Source organism: Phasianus colchicus, chromosome Z, assembly GCF_987193195.1.
Source record: "Phasianus colchicus chromosome Z, bPhaCol1.hap1.1, whole genome shotgun sequence".
In the NCBI taxonomy this organism is placed as follows: domain Eukaryota; kingdom Metazoa; phylum Chordata; class Aves; order Galliformes; family Phasianidae; genus Phasianus; species Phasianus colchicus.
In genome coordinates, this window is record NC_143476.1 from 27,093,140 (window position 1) to 27,117,540 (window position 24,401).

The 24,401-nt window shown below is 37.4% G+C and overlaps 1 protein-coding gene across 6 annotated transcripts in view; it reads right to left on the reverse strand.

Annotated features, from left to right (window-relative positions):
• FBN2 (fibrillin 2) overlaps positions 1–24,401 on the reverse strand; it is a 169,152-nt gene that overhangs the window by 87,552 nt on the left and 57,199 nt on the right. For 4 of the 6 annotated variants that reach the window (XM_090130814.1, XM_031605304.2, XM_090130817.1 and 1 more), the window contains 10 exons: positions 21,807–21,932; positions 16,948–17,100; positions 15,963–16,199; positions 15,129–15,266; positions 9,009–9,128; positions 8,388–8,513; positions 7,643–7,765; positions 6,486–6,608; positions 1,121–1,273; positions 150–203 (listed from right to left, as the gene is read on the reverse strand). In XM_090130814.1, the coding sequence (XP_089986940.1) occupies positions 150–203; positions 1,121–1,273; positions 6,486–6,608; positions 7,643–7,765; positions 8,388–8,513; positions 9,009–9,128; positions 15,129–15,266; positions 15,963–16,199; positions 16,948–17,100; positions 21,807–21,932 (1,353 nt within the window). Of the gene's footprint in view, positions 1–149; positions 204–1,120; positions 1,274–6,485; positions 6,609–7,642; positions 7,766–8,387; positions 8,514–9,008; positions 9,129–15,128; positions 15,267–15,962; positions 16,200–16,947; positions 17,101–18,985; positions 19,062–21,806; positions 21,933–24,401 lie in introns of those variants that run through there. The other 2 variants (XM_090130819.1, XM_090130816.1) reach the window with 2 other exon arrangements.

Consider the following 24,401-nt stretch of genomic DNA (forward strand, 5'->3'; position numbering starts at 1 on the left):
TTTAGATATCATTTAGTTATTATGCTTTAATAATGAAAATGCTAAACGTAAAATATTAGTCTTCATGTATGTTACAGAAAAACCTGCTTTTAAGCATATCATTTTTTCCCACCTCCAATCATATATACTAAATAAAATGTACAACATACCTCGTCCATCCACAGTAATGCCTATTCCACTGCTACACAGGCCATGAAACTCCGCTATTCATTGCAGCAACAGATATTGGGGGGGAATAAAAAAAAAGAAGTCATTTGTAGTGTTTCACTTTTTTAATCCTAAAATAAATTCCCTAGTTCTTTCTCAAAATAATTTTCTACAATTTAAGTAATAACATGTCAGTGCCCACATGAATTATCTATAGATACCTTAGCTAAAAATGATGGTAACATTCCACTCTGAACTTCTGCACATATTCAAAAAACAAAATTTGATAACAAGAATGAAACACTAGAGTGATTTCATTATAGTCTTGACAATACTGTCTCCCTCTGATATTACTTTCAACCACAATGTCAGTTTTTCTTCACTTCCTCTAAAATTTCTTTACTTCCTCTAAAACAAAATGGAATGGAATTATCATCCAAGACTTCTCACCTCAATTCTGTTTGCAAGAGTCTTTTTTTTTTTTCAGTGTCCATGCTCATTTGAAGAACTAATCCCTATAAATTATACATTTCTAAAGTGAATACAAGATATTCTCTCACACTAGATTTACTGAACTAGGAAATGTAAAGATTTATCAGAGATGTCTGCTTATTCTTTCTACCTAATCATTATTTAGAGACAACACTTAATTCAAGTGCCCTGTTTCATTCATAGTTCCTTCTTCAATTTTGTCACAGTCTGGGCAGCTCTGTAACTTGGTTTGCCTCAAATGTAACAGTGCATAACATAACATAACATACATAACATAAATGTTCAGTGCATAAGAACACCCAATACAGAATACCAGAGAGTCTGCTTTTTGTAAAAGGAGCAAACACTTTCAGTGTACAATTCTATTAAGTAAACTGTTCATTTCTACTAAATGCATAAAGTAAATGAGCTCTTGATCCGAATAAGATTAAAAAAAAAAAACAAAAAAACACACAGTACTTGAAGAAATATAACATTTTACCTGAGTTTTTAGCAGGGCAGGGGTGACATGGCTCTCCAAAACCATAGTCAGGATTGGCACAGCAACATTCAGATTTTGTCACAGCACCAGGGAAAGGACGAATGCATGCTCCTTTTTTGATACCTCCATAGCACGTGCTACGCATATGAGTATCTAACAAAGGGAAAGCAAATAAATATTATATTTTATTTCGTTAGGCCCCAAGTGAAATGGATGCACACTATGTATGAAAGGGACATGCAGGTATTGGTGACAGTAGGCTCAGCATTAGTCAAAATTTTAGGAAATTCTTTTAGACAGCTTTGAACATGTTTTGCTATTGCTATTCATGTATTTTTATTTTTTTTCATTGGACATTTCAGGGTCAGATGCCTTTTGCATAAATGTTTAAATGATAATATGGACTATCTTCCAGCAACAGTGTTTGTGGACATTCAACCTAAACATGCAATTGAGAACAGCAGTATACTGAATAAGTAGTCTTTAGTTTTTACTTCTACACTTCTAGAGACACTCGCTAGAACTTCACACTTGCTAGAACTTCAGGTAACTACAGACTAGGCCAGAGCATGGCTTTAATCATATTCCTTATTGAACTCCCAGTAGAACAATGATACGCTGTGGTCTGAACAGGAGTCTCAGTATCATGGTTTTATGATTTTGGGTTAATCAGTATTTCACATCATAACATCATGTAATGCACTGCGGGTTTGACTGCTGATGCTCAAGTTCCGGGTGCCTGTCCAGAGAAGAAGAACTACGTTCCCCAGGGGGCTTTGAGGTCAGTGAGGAGATGTAACTTCTGGCAAGGTCACCTGATGTTCTCTTCTTCGCCTGCTCTTCTTTGCCTGTGCTTCTCCGTCTGCTCTTCTCCATCTGCTTTTCTTCATTGGCTCAACTGGACTGCACTTGTCACCTCAGCCTTGTGGTGAGGCCTATCCACCTTTTGCACATACTCTTTCTCTCTCATTATATTTTGCTGATATTATGTTTAGTAAATCAGTTTGTTTCTCCTCAGATCGTTGCCGCTGTTTTCAATTATTTTGGGGCCCCCTGTTTCCCTTTTCCGGAGGCGCGGATCTGCGGATCCCTCCGCCCCGCTAGTCACGGAACAGAGCCGAACCAGCCCGTAAACCGTTGACACTCAGTTCACTTAAATCAAAGAGGATCTGAGGGAATCCAGATAGATGCCTAACATATGTCCCCAAAACAACAAAGAAACTTGCATGAAAAATATTACAGCGCCAATTCCAACGAGAACTGGCAATTTCTAATGTGTCCTGCCAGCTCTTAGCTGTAAGCTGGCTCCTGCAAAATGGCATAGCCTGTACATAAAATGTTGTCCGTGGTCTCCCATAGGACAAGCAGTTCTGGAGCACAGCTAAATGCAGCCCAGATTTCAGGGCTCATTCCTTGCCAAGAGCCTAGGTGAAGCCAGTACAATTCACTTGCACTTGACAGCAGGAAAAGATTTTTATGCTTGACAACAATAAAGTATGATTGCACAAGAAAAGTCTGGTTATGTACCCAGCAAAATAGTTGCACCACGTCCTTTTTCTCCATGTCTAGAAAGTCCAGATGTCAATCTGTCACACTCTGCTATGAATAAAAGAGCTTTGATCATTGCTCTCTCACAGAAGTGAAGGTTTTCCCCTAGTTATGTATCCAGGAGAGAATGAAGAAAAAATTCAAGAGAAGGAAATGCCATGAGGGGAAATTTTCAGTGGGAGAAAAGATTGGAAATTGTGGAAGAAGTATTCTATTAGAAGGTCTTCAAAGATGTGAAGGTGGAAAGCAGCTGAAGGAAGCTACACATGCCATATATTAGGAGGAAGCAAGTTCTTTTTCAACAAAGTTTTTATAAAAGAAGAACAGGCAACCTGGTGGAGAATTTCTTCACTAATTGTAGGAAAACAGTCTAATCTACACGACAGTGATTCACAAAGCCCATGAAAAAGGAATAAATAAGCTGATTCTTCAAGAAGCTAAAAAGCAATACTGTGACAGGTAAAAGGTTCTCCCAGGGCTGTGCTTCTCATGCTCCATCTGCACAACAGCTGCTTGAGGCACCTTGCTAAGCTTAAGTTTGCCATGTCACAATAGTTCTGACCACACGCCTTACTGATGAACCTGCTCTGCTCCCTAAATAGTTTTATCAGCCTTGGGCTACTAATTTCAGCATGCTGGAGAACTTATTTTAGGCCCTGAGCCATATCTTAGCATTGGTGCTTTTGTAACCGTGTGCTTGTCTCTGGGATTTTACTCCATATTTTTCTGGAGGATGGTCTTGGAAGATCATTTATAGACTCTCAAACTGTGTAGCAAAGCACTTCAGCACCTGGAAATCACCACTGTATTTGGTCAGGGTCTGGTGGACCAGTGGTTGACCTATTCTCAGTGAAAGCTACTGCACTTATCCAGATGTCTTAGAAGGATGAATCATGCAACGCTCATGACAGGCACTGTAAAATAACCAGACTAAAACTAAACTTAGCTATTTTGTCCTGGATGGCTGTATTTGGGCAGAGATGTGAAATGCAGACTGAATCATAACTAAAAGTACCTCAGCAGAGAACAAACAACATTGTACAAAGCTACAGCCACAGTTCAGTGCTGAGATGACACACATACACACAGAGCCAGCAGAGGTATCTTAGCATGAAGTTGCAGTTAGAAGTATAGCCAAATTCCAGATGTGTGCAAATACTACCTTGGCTCTGAGTAGTTATCTAACTGTTCCTTTTCCAAGCATTTGTTCTCCTTTGCTGTAATTTTCTTTTTTTTTTCTTAAACTTGAATAACATTTTGTGGTTGACTCTAACATATTTATTAATGTTCTTTATTAATGTTCTTAATGTTTATTTATAAAAGAACACTTTATTTCTTTATTCTATGAATAATCCCATCAGAATCTTACTATTCAATGTTACTATTCAAAAGTAAAATAATGCTTAAATTAGAAGTTAGACTACAGCCTCTATTTTTAAAGTTATTATTGTTTTGGTAATTGCCTAGAACATTTGTAGGATTACTGCTAGAAGGATGCTGCTCCATATAACTTACTAACTTTCAGATTATAAACTCCCTTACTACAAATACTCTTCCAGCAGCCAGGTGGTCTTGTAATAAATAAGACGGAATAGCCAGAGAATTCCTGTAGCTAACGCAGCATGTGTAAATATATACATACACATGAAATTCTGAACAGCAAACTGGCTCCAAAATTCCATTCTGAAGGTCATGTATAAGGACATTTTTGTTACGCACTATTGGAAATTTCCTCTTTTATTTTAGACCTGGAATAATTACATCTTTTTAAAGAGAATTTTCCAAATAAATCATGATTCTGCCTTATGATTTTTCCCATATTAAGGATATTTCCTGTTGAAAATTTAAGCTTTTATGGTAAACCCTAAAACGATGATATGTGGAATTGAACATTTTCAAATAAAACATACTGTTCACAGGTGACAGCCAATTTGTGAAGCATTTCGCTGCTAGAACTGTGGCAAGGTTAGGTAAATGGGAACACAGAAAACTGAGCACTGAACTGATTCTTTGCAGCTGTATCACTGACAAGGGTGAAGATGAGGCCAACTTGGACCATGAAAAAGGTACTGAACAACTTGTACTCAAATCTGGTTTTGCTGCTGTGTCACTATGAAATTCCTATATTAAAAACAGTACACAAAGCTTCTTCTCATTCTTATATCTTTTCACTGCTTTTCTCCAAATGTTTGATAAACTAGAAGAAAACAAACAAACTGACCAGAGAACAATCCTTGTTTTTGTTGGTTCAACTTTTAGTACAGTTTTGCTTACTAAAAAATCTCATTAGTTTAAAATAACAAATACTTGCATTCCAGCTGAATCTAAGAAACTGCTTTTTATTAAGATTATTTTCTAAGCTATTCTGAGCTTTTAACACACACCTCTTAAATTGAATTGATAACAGAAAGGACTAATTTGAGTAGGTACTTGATAGGAATGCTTGTACAAGATTTTTCTCTCAATGGTGATGAAATTCTTCATAACATAGAAATTTTAAAATTCAATTTTAAAACTATAAATTGATTGAGATTAACAACATGAGTGTGCAGTATCTCACATCCCTTTGTCGTGAAATAACCTTAAGATTCTGTGATCAAGTTTGACATATTATCTGGACACATGCAGATTAGACATATACATGCATCCATTAGTAGGAATAATCATAGCACTGGTTAATATCTGCATCTACTGCAGAGGTAAGCCAATGGCTTGCACTCTGCTTTCATTGCTCCATGAATCTGTTATATATCATCAGTTAAACCACTTAAACTGATAAAATACCAGCTCCAATAGCAGTGTAGTAGCCAGCAGCAAAAAAGAAGTTGGTATCCTGTGCTACCAGAGTTGCACTTTTCACTCCATTACACCATTACAGGCACACTCCCTTGCTAGAACTTAAAAGCACACCTATGCACTGACTGACCTTTGGATTGTCAATATGCCGATGTTAGCTACATTCATGAGAGAAGTGGTTTAGGAAACACAACAGAAGTGATGTTATGACAAGCAGAAGAAGGGAAAAAATGTTATCTCCTGTGGATTGGCCAAATCTGATTTAAGAAACTCAGCAGTATCATAGAACCTACTGCATGTTGAACTTTGGAAAAAAAGGTATATTCCTCTCCATTCTACATTACTGATTAGAAATGAAGAAATGGATTGAATAATTCTTCATCAGGCTGGAAATGCTCCTCTTTCCTCTGGAAAGCTCTAGCCTGGAACTTATGGTAGAGCTCCGAATGGAGCAAGGTGAAAAATCTCTTTATTGTCAACCCAGTTTAGTGCATTATATCACAAGATTATTCATCAGTAGGTCAGAAAGTGTACACCTCAAAAACAAACAGGTACCAAGAAGACTAGAGCTGAGTATTAAGTTTAGAAAGTATTATAGGATTAACAGGTTCGCAGAACGATAGGATTAACTTGACTTCACAGAACGTATTCATCTAATTTTTGCTCTTTCTCTTGCTAAAGCTTTATCTTTTTTAACACTACGGTAGAGGGAGAATGTTTCCAGATTAGAAAAAGATAAGAAAACAGGAGTGCAAAAATATCAGTGCCCCAATCAGGAGATACACTTCCTTTTGTGAACTGAAGTAGAAGTTGTGCAACTGAATATAATTCTGAATGTATATATATATGTACACACATGGAAACAAACAGACAACAGACCAAAATAAAAAAGGTCAATTTTATAAGAAAAGGACCACATTGGTTTGTTTTAATTCTACAGCTGATGACAACATGTCCCAGAAAGATATCATATAATGCCTAAGTCCCCTTACCTTTCAATTAAAACAAGAGTCTCACTCACCTACACACACACGACCATCAACTCCAACAGCCAAGCCAGGTGGACATTCACATCGAAAGGATCCTTCAGTATTTATACAATGACCATTCATGCAAATTCCTGATGTCTGACATTCATCAATGTCTATTAGGAGGAAACACAATTCAACAACGTATTTGCTGTTTAAGCAAGTTTACAAATAGTGTTTTTGGAACACCACCTATTGTCTATTTGATACCAGATGAATCATTGACACCTAGGTTTGTTTCTAACAAAGTCTCACCTAGGAATCATACTGAGTAATCAGAATTCCAGCTGTGCACTAAACTGTCAGAAAAAAACTTTATGGAACAGAGAGGTACTTCAGATTAAGCAAAATTAGTGATAAATGTTGCCTTTGTTCATCTTCTGACAAAAGAAACTCACAGAATATCCCTATGAGAGTAAACTTTAACTTCAAGTAATTTTTAATGGTTGTGAATTTCTATGTGAATAGCCCAGATATATATGTATATTAAGAAAAACACAAATAATAGAAACAGTTCAATTTCAAGGCAGAAAGCTAAGGTATTTACATGATTTTATACTTCCTAGAAATGTTTCACACTCAAACCTACTTCTACTAGCTGCAACAGGCATTTTTCAATACTTTACTTAAACAGAAACTAAATCAGACTCCATTCTTAAACCATTTTATGCAGTGTTTCCACAATCTCATTTAAAAAGGATTCTCACTCTATGTACCAAATATGGTATCCTAAATTTTGAATGTTGAACATTCTAGGAATAGTGGTATGGAAGGAATATTCGTGTATGTTCAAAATAAAACATTTTAACCATTTTAAACTTCCTGTATTCTACTCAATCTACCATTTCATTAAAGATCTGCATATTTTGCTGCATTTGAAATGATTCCAAGATGTTTCAACCTAATTTATCACCTGTTGTAGTACTTTGTAGTAGTGCTACATAATTCAGTTATTTCAAAAGAAAATTTAAGAATGTAATTTAAAGAACTATTTTCAGGAAGCTTAAGACATCTTCAGTAACAAATTAGTAAGGTACTAGCATGATATCAAATCCATTTGATGAGATTGCCATTCTTGCATAAATGAAAATGCAGGAAAAGCTGTTTTAGTCAAAACTGTCTCAATGTGTTACTCCACAGTTGTACATACCAGTACAGTAGCGCCCATTTGGAGACAGAACAAATCCTGGTTTGCAGATGCATTTAAAACTCCCATCCTCATTTATGCACATCCCATTTAAACACATGTTTGTAGTTGTACACTCATCATGGTCTGCAAAGCATTGCAAAGAGAATTGTTTATACCTCTTTACCTCCAAAATATGACACAGTGTAAATAAGCACTCAGAAGAGATGTGACAGACTCTAAGATCAAATTACTCTTATAACTGATGAAACATTTGAAGTTTTCAATCTACAGACAAAGCAACAAATGTGTACACCATCATAATCAGTTGTTTTGTGTGTTTCAGCAGACTGTGCATGGAATAACAGTGCATATACTTTATTATGTGAAAGCTTAAATCACCTGTTCTAAATAAGAGCTTGCTGCAAACTGCTTTTTATCGTGGAAGACTTTTTGATACAGTACAGCCAATATAAAAACAATGATTTCTTCAGCAGTGCTGATACAGGAATTGCTTACTATGAAGCTTTAGGGCAAAATGCTATTCCTGGCACTGAGCTACCTGTGTCTCCTGAGATGTAGCTTTGAAAACAAAAATGACATCAACTGTTATTTGAAAGCACACTGTTTTATACAATGTCTATTTGACCACAGAGGATTAAGTTCATATCAGGTCATGTCTTATTTCACAAAAGGTAAAGAGGACTATAAAGTACAATTTGTACAATCACCAGACCAGAGCATGCCATATTTGAAGAAGAGTTCTTACCCACACAGTTTTTTCCATCTGTAGTCAGTTCAAATCCAGCATTGCAAATACACTGAAAACTTCCATCAGTGTTTACACATCGGCCGTTTTTACAAAGGACTCCATTCTGGATGCACTCATCTATATCTAAGGGGGAGGGAAAAAAAAAGACAGGGAAAAGTTACCATAAAATAAAAATGCATATAGTGACGATAATTGTGTTAAAAAATGCAGGGACGCTGCTTAAATAATACTTTGAAAAAAATAATAAATAGTTAAGAATTCATTCTCTTTCCATTGGAGATACAAAACCATAGTATCTTGCAAACTTGTACAATAAACTTATGGCAGTGGTGCTCAACAGTTACATTAAAAGCATCTGTCCACACATTCATCTGCTTCCATATATAAATGCACACTTACATAACAATAATCCATTTCCTAATTTTCTGTAGAATTCTTGGTTAGAATGGACTGGTCAAGTAGTAAGTATTCCAGCATTATGGCAGCCCAGAACACGGATTCTAATTAATACAGAGTCTATTGGAATTTACTGAAATAGCACTAGCAACTACTTTGAACATAATCTGACAGGAGTCAGAACACCTGCAATATCAGTAGACATGAAGCCAATTTTCTTACCAATGCAAGCTTGCTTGGTAGGAGTTCTCTGGAAACCCGCATGGCACTTGCAGTAATAGGAACCAGGTGTGTTGACACAATCTCCATTAGAACATGGGTTGGACGTGCACTCATCAACATCTGTTGGCAGCACAGGGGAACATCAGTCAACACACAAGTACACATCTTATTTTTCAAGCCTAGAAGCTTCTAAGTGAAAAAGACAGTAAACTGTCAAATCTTGAAACTTAAAACTTGTTCATGATAAAAATCATTACTTTCCTAAGAACGCACAGTTCTCACAGCAACTAGCCTGATATTTTCAAGAAACAGTGTCACTACACCATATCCTGGAGGATAAAAGAACAACGAAGTGTGAGGATTTTGGACACAGTATCTGACAGTTGCCAAGTAAAGCAACCCTTTAGTCAGTAGAGCCTCTTCTAACTGAATGACCACTTGTTCTTTAGAATAAAGCCAGCACTAATCAAAACAGGCATTTTAAAAGCAGAGCAGATCTTGTCATCTAAAAACAGTGACTGTTTACAGGTTTATTGTAGAAATGTGAGGAAGGGCCACACACCAGCAGAAGGCATTCTTAATGAGGCTGCACTCTGTGTATTACACCTCAATTATTTAAGCTTCACTGCAACCTCAGCCCTAGCCTGTTTTCACATTTCAGTAGTGCTGCATTTACCCTACTTCTCTAGAATGAACCTTATTTTCCTCTTCAAAAGCTTTTGGTTTTTTGGAGCAACCAAATATACTTTAACCAGTTTAAAATTTAGGTAACCGATCAGAGATTACTCCCTTTTGACACAGGGCTCTGAAAACTTACTGTCTTTCAAGAACTCTGCTCATGTTTGATTCCCAATGGCTTTCTATGAGTCAATTGGACTGAGAAAGCTATTCCTTGCTCCAAAATGACACTGCTTGTTCCTCCTCAGTATGGTCTCTGAAGCCCTCCACAAGCTCCCACCTTTATCAGTTCTAGTTCTAAAACTTAAATCATTATATCTTGAAAATAATAGCACTGAATTAGAGATTAAACTCACAAAAAGTATTTTTTTCCAATACAGGCCATTGTATGACTCTATGATTTTCACTTACTGTTAAATAAATACATACTTCTTTAAAGTGCTGTAATATGAATAACTAGATTATACAAGTGTCAATTAAACCATAAACAACATCACACATTTCACAGGATTTAATTTATACACAGTTAAAACCAGTGGCATCAATATACACTTCAAAAGATATAGGACTACCCAAATCAATGACTCTGTCAGCCGGCTTACGATATTCCTGGTGCTTAGATATAACTAGATTGTTTTGGGTAAACAGTTAAGTAAATGAAGGTAAAACAAACAGAAGAATCAAATACCTTCTTTTACACATATTTAGCTTATTCCTTTTTGCATAGGCACCACTCCAGTAAAACCACAAGAATGAAGCAAGGTAAAGAAAAGAAAAATTCAGAATGTTAAACACAATTAAGAAGACAAAACATAACAGCTTTTTACACTGCAAAAAAAAAAAAAGTCTGTGTAGTTATAGCAGCTTCCTGCCCTAAGGCTTCTATACAGTGCCTGTTTGTTGGGATGCTTTTCCTCTTGAGTAGGTATATTCCCCCAGCGCTCAGACAGTTTGGGAACAAAGGAGACCTGAGCATGATTCTATCAGAACAAATTTCTCAATACCAAAAGGATGTCAAAATCTAAATCACATCTTCACATTAACATTTTGCCAAATACTGTAATTCAAATGAGTTTACTGTATATTTTTGTTGCTTTAGGATAGGGGAGAACAGAGGAAAATTATAAATAATAGATAAGGCACTCCTCTATACTGTTTAGTTTTCCCACAGAGATTGACATTTATGACATTATTACGGGCCAATTAGCTTAATCTGTTAAAGAAATGTCCATGTTATAAGTGGATCTCACTGTAAATTAATTAATAAATTCTACAGCAAGAATGCAATGTTCGTCTTTGAAATAGCTGACATAAGCTTTGAAAATCCCTGCAAAGCCTTGTATGTGAGATGATTTCCCTATAAAATATGCATTTTAAGTCCCTATTATTTTTATAAGCTGTTGGTAAAAAAGGGAAATGGCAAGTATATGTTAATATAAAGAAGTTATTGGCTTTGAGTTTGCATTGCAAACATGCATATCCAAGCACTGTAAACAGGAAACATATGAGACAGATATTTAGCCCATTTCATTCTATCCCCCTGCACACCCCTTTTCAGTGACAAATATTTCTTTTTCATCACTTACATCACAATTATATCCCTTCCTCAGGGTTTCACCTGTAACACTTGTCAGAAGAGACAAAATGGAACTTCCAAAACCCACTTAAGACTTACTGTAATGAGTGTGAAGATGCATTACAAAATTTAGAATACAGAAGTCTAGTTGCCTGGTAATACAAATCTCAACAGAACACAGCTATTTGATTACTGCCACTTTCAATGTACCTACAGTTTTATATAGAGTTTTTATCAACAAAATTAATTAAATGTAGCAGTATTACAAACATGTACCAATTTGAGAAAATGACTTTTATTGTGAGATCACTTAACACTGCTATCGGTCCTTAAGCCTCATCAGGTAACATTCCATCACGAGAGATGCATAACGCAACTTTAGGTCAAAATGCAGTATGTAACTTCCAGTACTTTAAGAGATCCTATAAGCAAGCAGCAAGTTGGCTTTTCACGTTCTCACAGTGACAGGAGAAGAGGGGATGGTTTTAATCTAAAGAAAGGTCGATTTAGGCTAATCATTAGAAGGAAATTCATTACTCAGAGGGCAGTGAGGCCCTGGCACAGCTGCCCAGAGAAGCTGTGGTGCCCCATCCCTGGAGGCACTCAAGGCCAGGTTGGATGGGGCCTTGGGCAGCTGAGCTGCTGGGGGACAGCCCTGCCCACGGCTGGAGCTGGGTGGGCTTTAAGGGCCCTTTCAGCCCAAGCCATTTTATGATATGATATGATTATGTTTTGATTTGGCAGAATAACTTTGAAATAATAATTTTCGTTTCTTTAAACAAAAATGTTTAATAACTTCTGGCTTCTTAATTTACTGTTTGGGGAGTAGGCAGCCGGAGAGAGTAGTATAGAAGCAGAGATCATTTATATACCATTAACCCTACTTTATGTAGTGAAATTCAAATGTTATCAATACCCAAGTCTGTTATTTCAGTAAGAGAAAAGCACCTAATTAGACTGAAGCAACCCTCTAATATGAGTTAATATCTATCAATACACACATGCAGTTAACTTCGTGTCTATAGTTCCAAGACAAATTTGTGTGATTCACAGCAACTAATATTCACAAACCAGCACTTCAACATGGCACTTAATACACTCTTATTACTTCTCTGTAATACAATTAGAAAGTAACAGTGAAACAAAGCTGTGTTATCGAGAGAAATATTAAAGTTTACCATCTCGCAAAAGGTCTCCTGAATATAAGCAGCTCCTTAAACTACAAGCCACTGAAGAGTCAAAATAATTAGTAATGATTAGTTCAGATTATTTTAATATGCCAGCTTTCAGGTGATGCTTAGAGCCTTCCAAGATAAATTTCCCAAGAGTCAAGGCTAGCCACAGTTTGGAGACACTGATTACAATGACACAAAATTAATTGCTGTCAACAAATGGCAAGAAGTCTAAAACAATGGAAACAAAGTATATCCAGTCAAGGCAGACTTACACCAGCACTCCTATTCCTCAATTACAATGAGCTTATACTTACTGTGGCCCAAAAATGTAGCAGGAGAATAAATCCCTAGTATTTCCCAGCCAGATTAGTGGTTTATAAAACTTTTGCCAAAGAGAAAAAAGCTGGTAAAAGTTGGGTTCGCTATATATATCATAGATGACAATTTAGAAAATGAACCTTAACACTCTCCAAGCACACAAAAAAAAAAACAGAGAGAAAGGTACTAAACTGCTTTCCTTATAATCCAGCAGCTCCATGTCCTCTACCACTGGGAGCCTTCAAAATCTGTATTTCTCCAGTTGAGAGATGAGGATGTGGTGTGGGACCACATGAAATAACTTGCACAAGGTCCAAGCAGAAGACATCAGCTGCCCTTCCTTTGTCCATCAATGCTGTCAGTCCATCACAGAAAGCTACCAGACTATCAGGCACAGTTTGCCCTTAGCGAAGCCATGCTGGCTGTCTCAGATCACCTGCTCATCCCTCATGTGCCCTAATAAATGCTCTAGAAGGCACATCTCTTCCAACCAATGTACCTGTAGAATCCCTTCTTAGATTCCTTGCCAAGTTCAATTCTGTCTCTGCCCCATCTTCCCCTGCCTCTAGTAGAGCCCCAGCACCATCTTTTATGTCTCCTAATTTCAACCCATAAGCTCTCTCAACCTGTTCATGGCTGTTTCTCAAAGGACAGAGGGTAACTCCTCCACCCCTCTTGCTGGGCCTATCCCTTTTAGAAAGTTTGTAGCCCTCAATCGTAGTATTCCAGTTGTGAAATTTGTCCCTCCATGTTTCTGTGGTAGTGACTAGGTCACAGTTTTCTAACTGCACCACAGTTCCCATCTCCTCCCGCATATTTCCCATGCTGCATGCACTGGTGTACAGCCACTTTAGCTGGGATACCAACAGCATTATCTTCTTGAAGGAAACTCCCAAAATCCTCTGGGACAAATCTGAGATTTTCCATGGCTGTTTCCTCAAGTGACAGTGTTCCCTGGCTCTTCCTTTGCCATTCAACAGCACAACCCTTTTCCCTATCAAATCTAGTTCAGTGCCCTACTGCTGAGCCCAGTCAGCTTGCTGACAGTATAGTACTGCCTCTCCTGTTCAGTTATGTCCCATCTGATGTCAACATGCCTAATCTATCAAGGATGCATCCAAGATCATAGCACTCACAACCTTTAGTGTGGCAACATCCACGTAGCCACATATTCAAGTGGTCCATTCTCCTCCTTCTGCTCAGATCCCAGTTTCAACTGGGATGATTGAGAAGAGCACTTCCCGTGTTCCTGATCCCTTCAACATCCTCCCAAGGGGCATATCAAATTGGCGTGGGAAAGGAAAACAGTGACATCAGTAACAAACAGGGACATCCAATGTAAACTATTATTCACTTCTTGTCCCATTTCACTTCTCCAAAAGGCAGCGTGCCAAGCCAGAAAAGTCCTGATACTCAGTCTGCAATTCAGGAGGAATGGAAAATGTGCAATTCAGAGCTGCAATAATTCCCAGCTTTTAGTTGATGGTCTTGGATTATAACATTATTTTAATGACTCTGGTAAACTACAATTTTTTGTGATTCTTTGATTCTGCATTTTCACCTTCATCCAGGAGACACTAGAAAGTAATTCCAAAAGCACAGCTTCTGTAACAAAATTCTACAATATGTATATAGAGCGCGTGTATATATCTGCTCATTCACAGATTTCAAATCTCTTTATAAAAACAATAAGTTGATTCAATCAAGAGAGCTACAGCTTTCTACTTAGAACCTTAGGATTCTATCTACATAGTATATTATATGCTAAATTTACTTTTTTTCCCCATACAACTTCCTCATAAAAACATTTAGCAGAGCAAGAGTGATGTCTGCAGTAACTGAACAGATGCACAACATTTAGAATTCGGTGCTTATTTATAGGAAGTTAGTATTGAATATTTCTATATTAAATGCAAACAAAAACAAAAGTTAACTGATCCATTCAATTACTGATTTAGTGCCTTTAAAAGCAAGAATTCTGATCCTAGTTACCTTGAATGTCATTCAACATTAATTCTTCTACAAATAAAATGGAGCTATGAGACCATTATGGAAGAGTGAATGAGAACAGAACTTAACTTGCTGAATGTAAAGAGAGCAATGTACTATACCCACCAAGTAGACCGATACTCAATAACCATATTTTTGAGTCAAGATTTTCTTTTAGGAAGCATGTCTGCCTCCTCTCATGAAGATTATAAATTATTCTGTGTAAGTAATATCACAGTCCTTGCACTCACTTTCACAAGAACAATATTATTCACATAATGACATCTGTAGAACAACAAACGCATTTTTCTTGAGCAAAAGAAGAAAGCTAAAAAATGTTAGTGTTTTAAAAATGAATAACAGATTAAAGGAATTTTTACTTACCAATACAATCACCATTTGCATCCTGCTTATACCCCATATTGCACTCACAACGGTAACTAGAGACGGTTGGTATACAACGTCCATTTAAACAAAGGTTGGGATGGTGCTTACAGATGTCTATTGTCTGATTGAGTATTGCTAATATGAGAAACAAACAAACAGCAGTACACAAGTCAAACATTTGTATTTTCAAGTACAAGTAAGCTTTACATATATGAAACTTCACTTTGGGCTTTCAGTCAAGGTAGTGCTCTTGCAGAATGGGTAACTTCTGCATTTGGGAAAACAATGAAAGAGAATCATTTATTTTAAATGCTAAGTATTTGGGAAGTACTTTGGAATTTATTAGTGCTGACCAAGACAGATCAGCAGGCACCAGCACAACTGGAAAATACAAATCTTCATGGTGAATTGGGAAGCCAACATGTGAGTTGTATATGATCAGTAGATAAACTGGCATAAAGTAAATACAGGATAAGTCAATGTAAAGCTCTTACCATCAGGAGACTGTGATAAACACAAAACTTAGTCATGATAAGTCATGTAGTAAGTGAAAACAACTTGTAAACACAAATCCAAAAGGTGGCTATAGGCTGAAGGACTCCCTAAGTGAAGTGAAGAAAAAAAATCCATACATCTGAACTCCTGTTGGAAAAAGGACTCTCTAGCCCTCTAATATGTCATTTAAAGTCTCCTGCATATAGCTGCACGCAAAGGCATGCTAAGAACATGTGTAAAGAACACAGTGCCATTTTCTGGATAAACACAAAGCAGAAGAATAGGAAAAAAAAATTGAAAGAATCAAAAAAAGAGATTAACAATACAAATACTTACTTAGCCCTGTTATTATTGGGCCGTTTCCAGTGGGGGTCTGACCACCCGTTCCTACGCCTGCTCCACCTACACCTGGGGAGAAACCATTATTTCCAGGAATGGGAATGAATCCTGCTCCTCCTGGGCTGTAGCCATTGCCATTGCCACCGGGAAGGAATCCATTTCCTCCAGTCCCACCACCACCTCTGGAACCACCTCCAGCAGGCAAACCATCCACACAAAGCCTGCGATATTCATCTGTTGAACAGGAACACAGAAAGAGGCATAAAGTAAATCAGCTCTTCAAAGCCAGCTTATTAAAAAGATACAGATCTTTGCATGCTGCAGCAACCTCACTGTCTTTAATGTTATGTGTTCCCTCCCCCATTTCTAATCTCAAGGGAATTCCACAGTTGTGACAGGTGTTATTTGAGCAAGGTCACTAAGAATAATAAAATGAAATATCTTAATTTACAACTATATGTTTAAACCATCTTGTTGATGTTTCCAAGAGCACTAACTCCCTGATACCTCAGAGATTTTGATACAGATAAACTGAAAACACATTTCATGAGGGATGTGGAATATTGTTCTGTGAGTATAGAGTTGAAAGAATAAATGAAATACTGATGCATTCCTAGTTCAAAGTAACATGAAATTTTATGGAAAGAGAGAGCAGCTGGTCCTTTAAATTGAAATGAACTATGGACCCTCAGAGTCATTTCCTCTTTGAGCTTGACCACAAAATCTTCCCCATTTCCCGAGAACAATTTCCAATGTCAACAAAAGGACGTTAAAGAAACTAGTCCCAAACAATAAAGGACCAGAAAAAAATTGCTCACAGATGGAAATATCATTATTAAAAACACAAGAATGAGTAATAATCTAAATCTTTTTCTTTTTAGCCTACATTTTAAAGAAGTTTAAAATGATCTCCAGCTCAAGTAGAAGGGACAGCAAGGAGAAAACAAAACAAAACAACAAAAAAACCCACCAGACCACTCACCAGATCCTCTAACAGGACACATCTCTGGAACAGATCCAATGGCCCAGCACCGGCCAGACTCACAGCAGCACTGCCTTTTGGTGAACCTACCAGGAAGTTCCTGGGCACAGCGGCCATTCAATAAGTTAGAGAAACATGTACTTGTCCTCTGATCTGGAAGCCAATTTAGAAAAAAAAAAAACAAAAAATAGTAACGTGAACTCTCAAAGCTACTTACCCTTATTTAATTCATATAAGCACAAAAATGTTTGAAATGTTGTATTTAAAAACAAAGCAAAACATCCAACAAGTATCTGAGGTGATCAGCACCAATCCATTCTATATTTAATTTACTTTATGTTTGTTTAGTTTGAGTGATACTAGTCTTGTAGTACTCTAACATTTAGCTGCCAACTCATCTTTCCTTCTGGTCATAACAAGTACTCAATTTCTTTCACAGATTCTGTGGAAAGGACTAGGTACACTTTTTCTATTGGCTTCATCAACACTCAGTACAGAAGTATTGGAAAGAACAGAAATCCTATGGACATTATATGCAATTATTTCAGACTTTCTTGGGTAAGTTTTTAGAAGAAAGCAAATAGCACCTTCTTCAGATTCAGATCCCAGCCAAGGAAACTCCTGTATACAGGTCATAAGGATCTTGATAACTACTCATTTTCCTTTACCAGTCCTTCCCTTTTCTTGGTTTTGATAGGACAAGCAACAATAGGCACAGACTTAAACACAGGAGGTTTCGCCTGAATATCAGAAAACATGTTTTTACTGTGTGGGGGAGAGAGCCCAGGGAAAGGCTGTCCAAAGGATGTGGGGTCTCCTCCATAGTGATATTCCAAATTCACCTGGTCATAGTCCCAGGCACCCTGCTCTGGGTGTCCTTTTTGGATCTGGGGTTGGATTGCATGGACTCAGAGGTTCCTGACAATTTCAACCATTCTGTGACTGTAACTGTAGTCCCACCCACATCTACCCTTATTCACTACAGGTACTACTTACTAACAGCATCACTGATATACAGCTTGTAAAAGAACAAGGCTAAGCCAACAATAAAATTTGAGAAAAAAAACTATCAGCAACTAAATATTTTATATCACAGCCTGCTCTGCTACTGAACAATCAAAAATGGGAGAAAAGTGTATATTTCAATGCAGTCACAGTAAAATGATTAGGACATTTATATGCAATTGCTATTCAAATGACTTGAAGAAAATCATGTTAGTTGCTGGACTATGACAAACCTCTACTAATTTACTGAAAGCAAAAACACTTAGTTGATCAATTTATTACCTCTGCTCATAATATAGCTTCAATATGACAAACAATGGGTACAGACGGTTCCCAGACATAGTCACTGGAAAATAATAAACCCATTCTATTTAAACGTATTCATTTCAAAAAGCTACTTACTATGAAAGTAAGTATAAAAACCAGATATATACAAGGACTGTAAACTAGCATTGGTTTTATTTAAACAACCAAAACCATGAAATCTCTTTTTGCAAAACTCCTATCAAGTGTAGTCTTATGCTAACATCATCATGCTATGTAAGAGCATAATACAACATTTTCCCTTGAGTCATTTCACTGAAATTAGCAACTTTTGAAGATAAAAAGCATGCAAGAAGAACAAAAGTCAGCTATTCATTTTCATTCAAGTATTCCAGTAATTAACATAAGCAGTAAAACAAAACAGTATGCACGAGGCAGAAGATCACTGTTCCCTTTTAGTCTATCCTTGTGAGGCCCCATCTGGTGTACTGCAACCAGGCTCAGGGCTCCCAGTGAAGAAGTAGGCTATGAAGATGACCAGAGGGCTGGAGCACCTCTCCTACAAAGACAGGCTGAAAGAACTGGTCTTTTCTTTGGCCTGGAAAAAAGAAGGCTCCAGGGAGACCTCACTGCAGCCTTACAGTACTTGAGGGGAGCTTATAAACATGAGTGGACTTTTTACAAGGAATAATAGTAAAGAGACAAGGAGGAATTACTTTAAACTAAAAGAAGAGAGATGTAAGCTAGATTTTAGAAGGAAATTCTTTACCCAGAGGGCAGTGAGGCCCTGCCATTGCTGCCCAGGGAAGCTTTGGTGCCCCATCCCTGGAGAAGCTCAAGGCCAGGCTGGATGAGGCCCTGGGCAGGCAAAGGCCTGATGGGGTAGGCTTTAAAGTCCCTTCCAGTTCAAGCCATTCTCCGATTCTAAGGTAACCCTAAGATATAATCTGTATCTACATAAAATAAAGACAAACGGTTACTAAGGTCAAAAACATAAATCTTAATTACAAGCATTTTTGAAATCACAGGCCCTCACTCCTAAAGCTTTGTTTAAGAATCATTCTGAACATTTAGTTGAACATCAGGAGATTTCATTCATCTTTAAAAAAGAAAAGGCCAAAACATGTCACAACCTCTGGAGTGTAAAGCAAAGAACCCAATGCTACAGAATACTTACGGCAGAAGGCTTGGGTGAGGAGGGGCATCAAAGATTTCTTCTTTCAACACACTGAAGAACTGTTCACTAACACATTCTTAATCATAAAGCATTATACTGCTCTAATCTCAAAAGTTGACAAAGATGCTGCAGTGCTCAACATGGCTGCCCAACAACAGGAGCTGAGTGTGCACTAAGGAGGGCCTGCACTAGCTTCTTCAAAGCAGCAGCCATCCCACCTCCCAGAAAAAGACCCACAGCTCCCCTGCACTATTAGCAAGATACTAATAGATACAAAGGTAACTAAAAGGGGGAAGTTCTTTACAGAGAGAGTGGTGAGGTGCTGGAACAGGCTGCCCAGAGAGGTTGTGGATTCCCCATCCCTGGAGGTGTTCATGGCCAGATTGGATGGAGCCCTGGGCAGCTTGGTCTAGCATTAAATGGGGATGTTGGTGGCCCTGCATGTGGCAGGGGGGTTGGAGATTCATGATCCCTGAGGTTCCTTCCAACCTTGGCCATTCTGTGACTCTGTGATTCTGTGAAGATGCCTCCACTCCAGCTGCCTTCCCCTAGGTCACAGTTGGGGCAATAATAGTTACCTTTGTGTCTATTAGTTTCTTAGGTGCCTGAAAGCATCCAAGTGGCTAACAATTCAAGGGCCTCATTCAAGTCATGCCCTCCATGTATAAACAGTACATCTAAGATTCTGAAGTCTGCTCAAGCTAACAGGCAACAAAGGATACCAAGCAATACAAATAGAAACTAGATATAAATCTGGAAAGCCCAGTGTGACAAAAACCAAGACAATATAACAACTGTAACATCAGAATATCAATGAAATTATTTTTTCCTTGGTGTAGATACATCTGAATGAATAAATGTCATCCAGTCTTCTCTTAAAAATCTAACACTAACACAGCATTTTCAGTGTTAGTATGAGATTTAATGACTGCTTCAAGTGTCCTACTACTAATCGGAGTATAAAACAATTACTGTGTATAGTTGGTAACTAAGCTAAGGATTTGTTATGGCAGATGCTCCTGCTTGCATGAATTAAAGTTTCAATTTATAGCCAGAAATAACTCTAAGCACTTTTATCTCCCTTTGATCAATCACGATTAGTTTCAATTGAAACTATGTATACGTTAAAAGTAGACTAAATGCACAACTGTATTTTCAGTATTGCCACATGAGAAATACTTGTATATACATGTCTTTTACGTCTTCTTTCAAGGACACATCCTCTATCATTTACTATCATACACTGAATGCTGAATAGCGTAAAAGCTTAATTAAGTTGGAAGGATGTAGTATAAATTACAATAACTAAGTACATTCTGACTTTTTTTTTAAAGTAAGTATTTATCTTAAACTGGCGAAAACGAATTAATTTGTATTAATGATTACATACCTCACTTTTCTCTTGAGCACTCATTTATCCAGAAGTGTGAACTCTGACAGTACAGGAACTTCCAGACAAATGTTCACTTATTTAAAGAAAGGAGACTGACTCAAGAGTCTGCCTTACCAGATTAGGACATGCATTCTGTGTACAGCTGGTTTTGGAAGCTTACTTTAAAAACTGGATTGTAAAAATATGCCAAAATCCATCAAAATATTGATCAGCTTGGAAATCATAGGTTCTTAGTATTCCTGAGACCAGGCACAATATATTTAAAGCCTGGCACTTCTCAGATGAGTCTTGATATAAAAACTGACTACATAACAAAAAGTTATTCATGTGAAATCCCTCACAGGTCTTGTGTTGCTGCTGGCTTACACCATGTATCTGTACTTCAGAATTCCCTTTGGAATTACCATCCCTTTCCCAATGTGAGAACAAACAGCTCTGAGATATCCAAAATAAGAATACCCACATGAGACCTAGGAAATACACCATTATTGTAATGTATTTTTCATTAATTCATCAGTATAGTTTATACCATATATTCGGCACATTTGCAGCTGTATAAAAGAAACCCAGTAAGAAGATCCACAAAGTGTATTACCACCTGAGAAAATAAGCATACATCTTTCTTATAAATACTGAAGCAGATTTTTAAAATAAATTGCTTTGTAAAGGCTGCAGTCCAATGAAAGTTAATATTTGGCTTGCTAGTCAAATTAGTGACAACTCAGCACACTCTATTTAATGCCTTACCCTGATCTCTAAAGTCCCAGATCCCTGGCAGGAGTTCCCTGTCTACAGTGACATAGAGTAATCAAGAATACTGATAATGATTGCTGCTGTGGCAATCATCAGAGGAGGATAACGTTATGCATTTCAAGCTGTCGGAAAAGAGCGATGCTAGTGAGTAAGAACACCAAGGTCCTGGAGAAAATGCTAGGTGGCTGGGATAGAATTTCTGCTGCTGTCTATTAATTGCCTCAATAATCTTAAGAGTTCTTCAAGTCTACAGGATGGAACACCTACCGATACAGCGGGAGCCATCTGTAGATGAGACATATCCCCGGGGGCAGAGGCAGAAATAACTTCCCACTGTGTTAGAACATTCACCACCTTCACAGACTCCTGGGATGATGCTGCATTCATTAATATCTATCCAAAAAGGAAAATAGATAGGATAATGAGCAAAACACTTCCAGTTATTGTTTTAAAAAAGAAGGAGGATAGCCTCTCTGAAATTGTAATTTAGCTCAGATTTAATAATAGTGCTTACAAACTGCTGTGAAGGAAGTATGTGCAAGTCATTTTGTTTGTCATCTAACGCAGGCTTTCCTTCTATGTTCAAAGCGTACACGACATCAAGCCTCAGAGTGCAGGAGAGGCAGAACTAGACTTCCCCTAAATGACACATACTGAGTGTCATTTCGATGTGGCACCTACAACACAGTGCCAAAGAATACAACCCGCTTCTGAGTTGAACAAAGGATGATGCCAAGCATGACAGCCCTGAGCTTCTTTGACCACAGAAGTATTGTTCATCAAACCTAATAGCTTTTCAGCTTTCTTCTAATACTTCAGGTGAAAGAAAGAATTTTGGCCATGATCTTCAGAAGTGTAAATCAAATGTCGCATTTTCACATTTTCTTCAAGTACTTTTAATCCACAAAAACATTTCTATTAACCAAAAGCAGTGGTATCACCTAAACACTGAAAAAAATTGCAGCCACACAGAAACTGAGATGGCATCGAGCTGACGAATTAACTACTGCAAGTAGTGAGGAACTGTATGGCACTGAAAGCCAGGACTGAGAGCATGGAGCAGTGTCCCAGCACAAAGTAAAACGAAGTACTGAAGCAACAAGAAGCAATGGGAGGCAGCAATCTGACTGTACTGATGAAGAAGTGAAGCACAGCAGACCAAGCTGGGATGGAAGAAATACAATTAAGGAAAACAGCATAAGAATAAAGACTATCATAATCATTTACACAAATGAGCAACTTTAAGTAACCACTTCATTCCAAAACTGTGACAAAATCTTAAGATATTTGCATATACTACGGTCTAAGTAGTGAGATTCATCTTGTCTTTAACTGACTGTCAGCAAAGATGAAGTGTGGCCAATGTTTAAAAATGAGAAGCAAACATGGCAGAGCAAAACCAATATTCTTGGGATGAACTACATTTTCATGTTGGAATGATAAGATGGCACAGGTTTTGCATGGCTTCATACCAAAGATAGTCCTAAGTAAAAGGTTATGGCTTAACTTATTAGAAAAGGATGCAGTCTCTTTTACACTGGGAAATAAACTAATTGACCTAATAAACCAGACTGTTGAACTCAGCTGTCTCATGTAAAATAATGTCAGAGAAGAATTAGAAAAAGCATATGGCAGAAATTATCTTGTGGTAACACTAATTCTTCACATTCCTAGCAGTAAAGTCTTGGGACTTTATACAGTCTGTTGCACTTTTACACAGACCATCATTTCCTTGACCCTGTCACTCTAGAAATTGCCTAGAGATTAATGAGTACCTGAGAAACAAACTTTATCTAGTGTTATTTTTATAGAAGGCTTTTATGTGTGCTTGTACTTCCCCTCCCTTTACATGCTTCCCACTGAGAAGAAAGAAAGAAGAAAATAAAGTATGCCAAAAAGATCAAGCATACATAGGGACTTTATTATTAGAAAGGTAACTCCCCAGAGTGGGAAGGTCCACACATAAAGAACTCTCTGAAGATATGAATCTACAGAGGACATTCAAGAAATGCAAGGAAAATTAAATTTTCCACAAAGACACTAAGTATGTGAGAACTGTTCTTTGTAGAGTAAACATGAAAGAAGCACCCTGCTCATCTCTTCAATCATGTCTTTTTGGAAGTGAGTGCAGAAAAGACAACTTAGAGTACAGACAACATCTCTACGAAATTACCTTACTCTACCCATACAAGCATCCTAAGACCCCTTATCTTTCACATGATGGAAACTGAAGTAAAAATGGTCTCTTTGACAAGGCTATTTAAGCGTTTTGAAGAATGTTAAAAGCTTAAATTTTACTTTAAAATAGTTATGAAATGATAACAGCTATTCCCCACATTTTAGACAACTGTTCAAGCTTGTACAAAAGTAAATGTAATTTCTGCTGAAACAAAACTCGTTTAAGAAATAATATTTTCCCTCAAGACTTCATGGTTAACCAATGTAGAGAGTCCAGAATTTGAAATGGCGGTATAAGTCAAAAGCAAGTCAGTTGCCAGGAAATCTCTGAAATCTTGTATTACTTTACTATATTGAAGACAATGTATATAATGTTGTGAACTGCTTACCATACAGTTTAATCCAATGAAATGCAACAAGATGTATAAATCAAAACAGAACCAGAATTGGCTTGATGCCTTGTTGGGATCTTTCATGAAAACGTTTTTCACAACTTGTAAGTCTTCTAAACCATAATACTGCCTTCTGTTTATGCACATAGAAACTAAAACATCACATCAGAAAGGCAACAAACAGGATAAAAGTAGGACTGTGCAGGAACAGTTTACTTCTGGAAAGTGACACATTTCTGATGGCAGTCATTCAATAATCACGCAAGAAGACTCCCTTATTTTACCATCACTT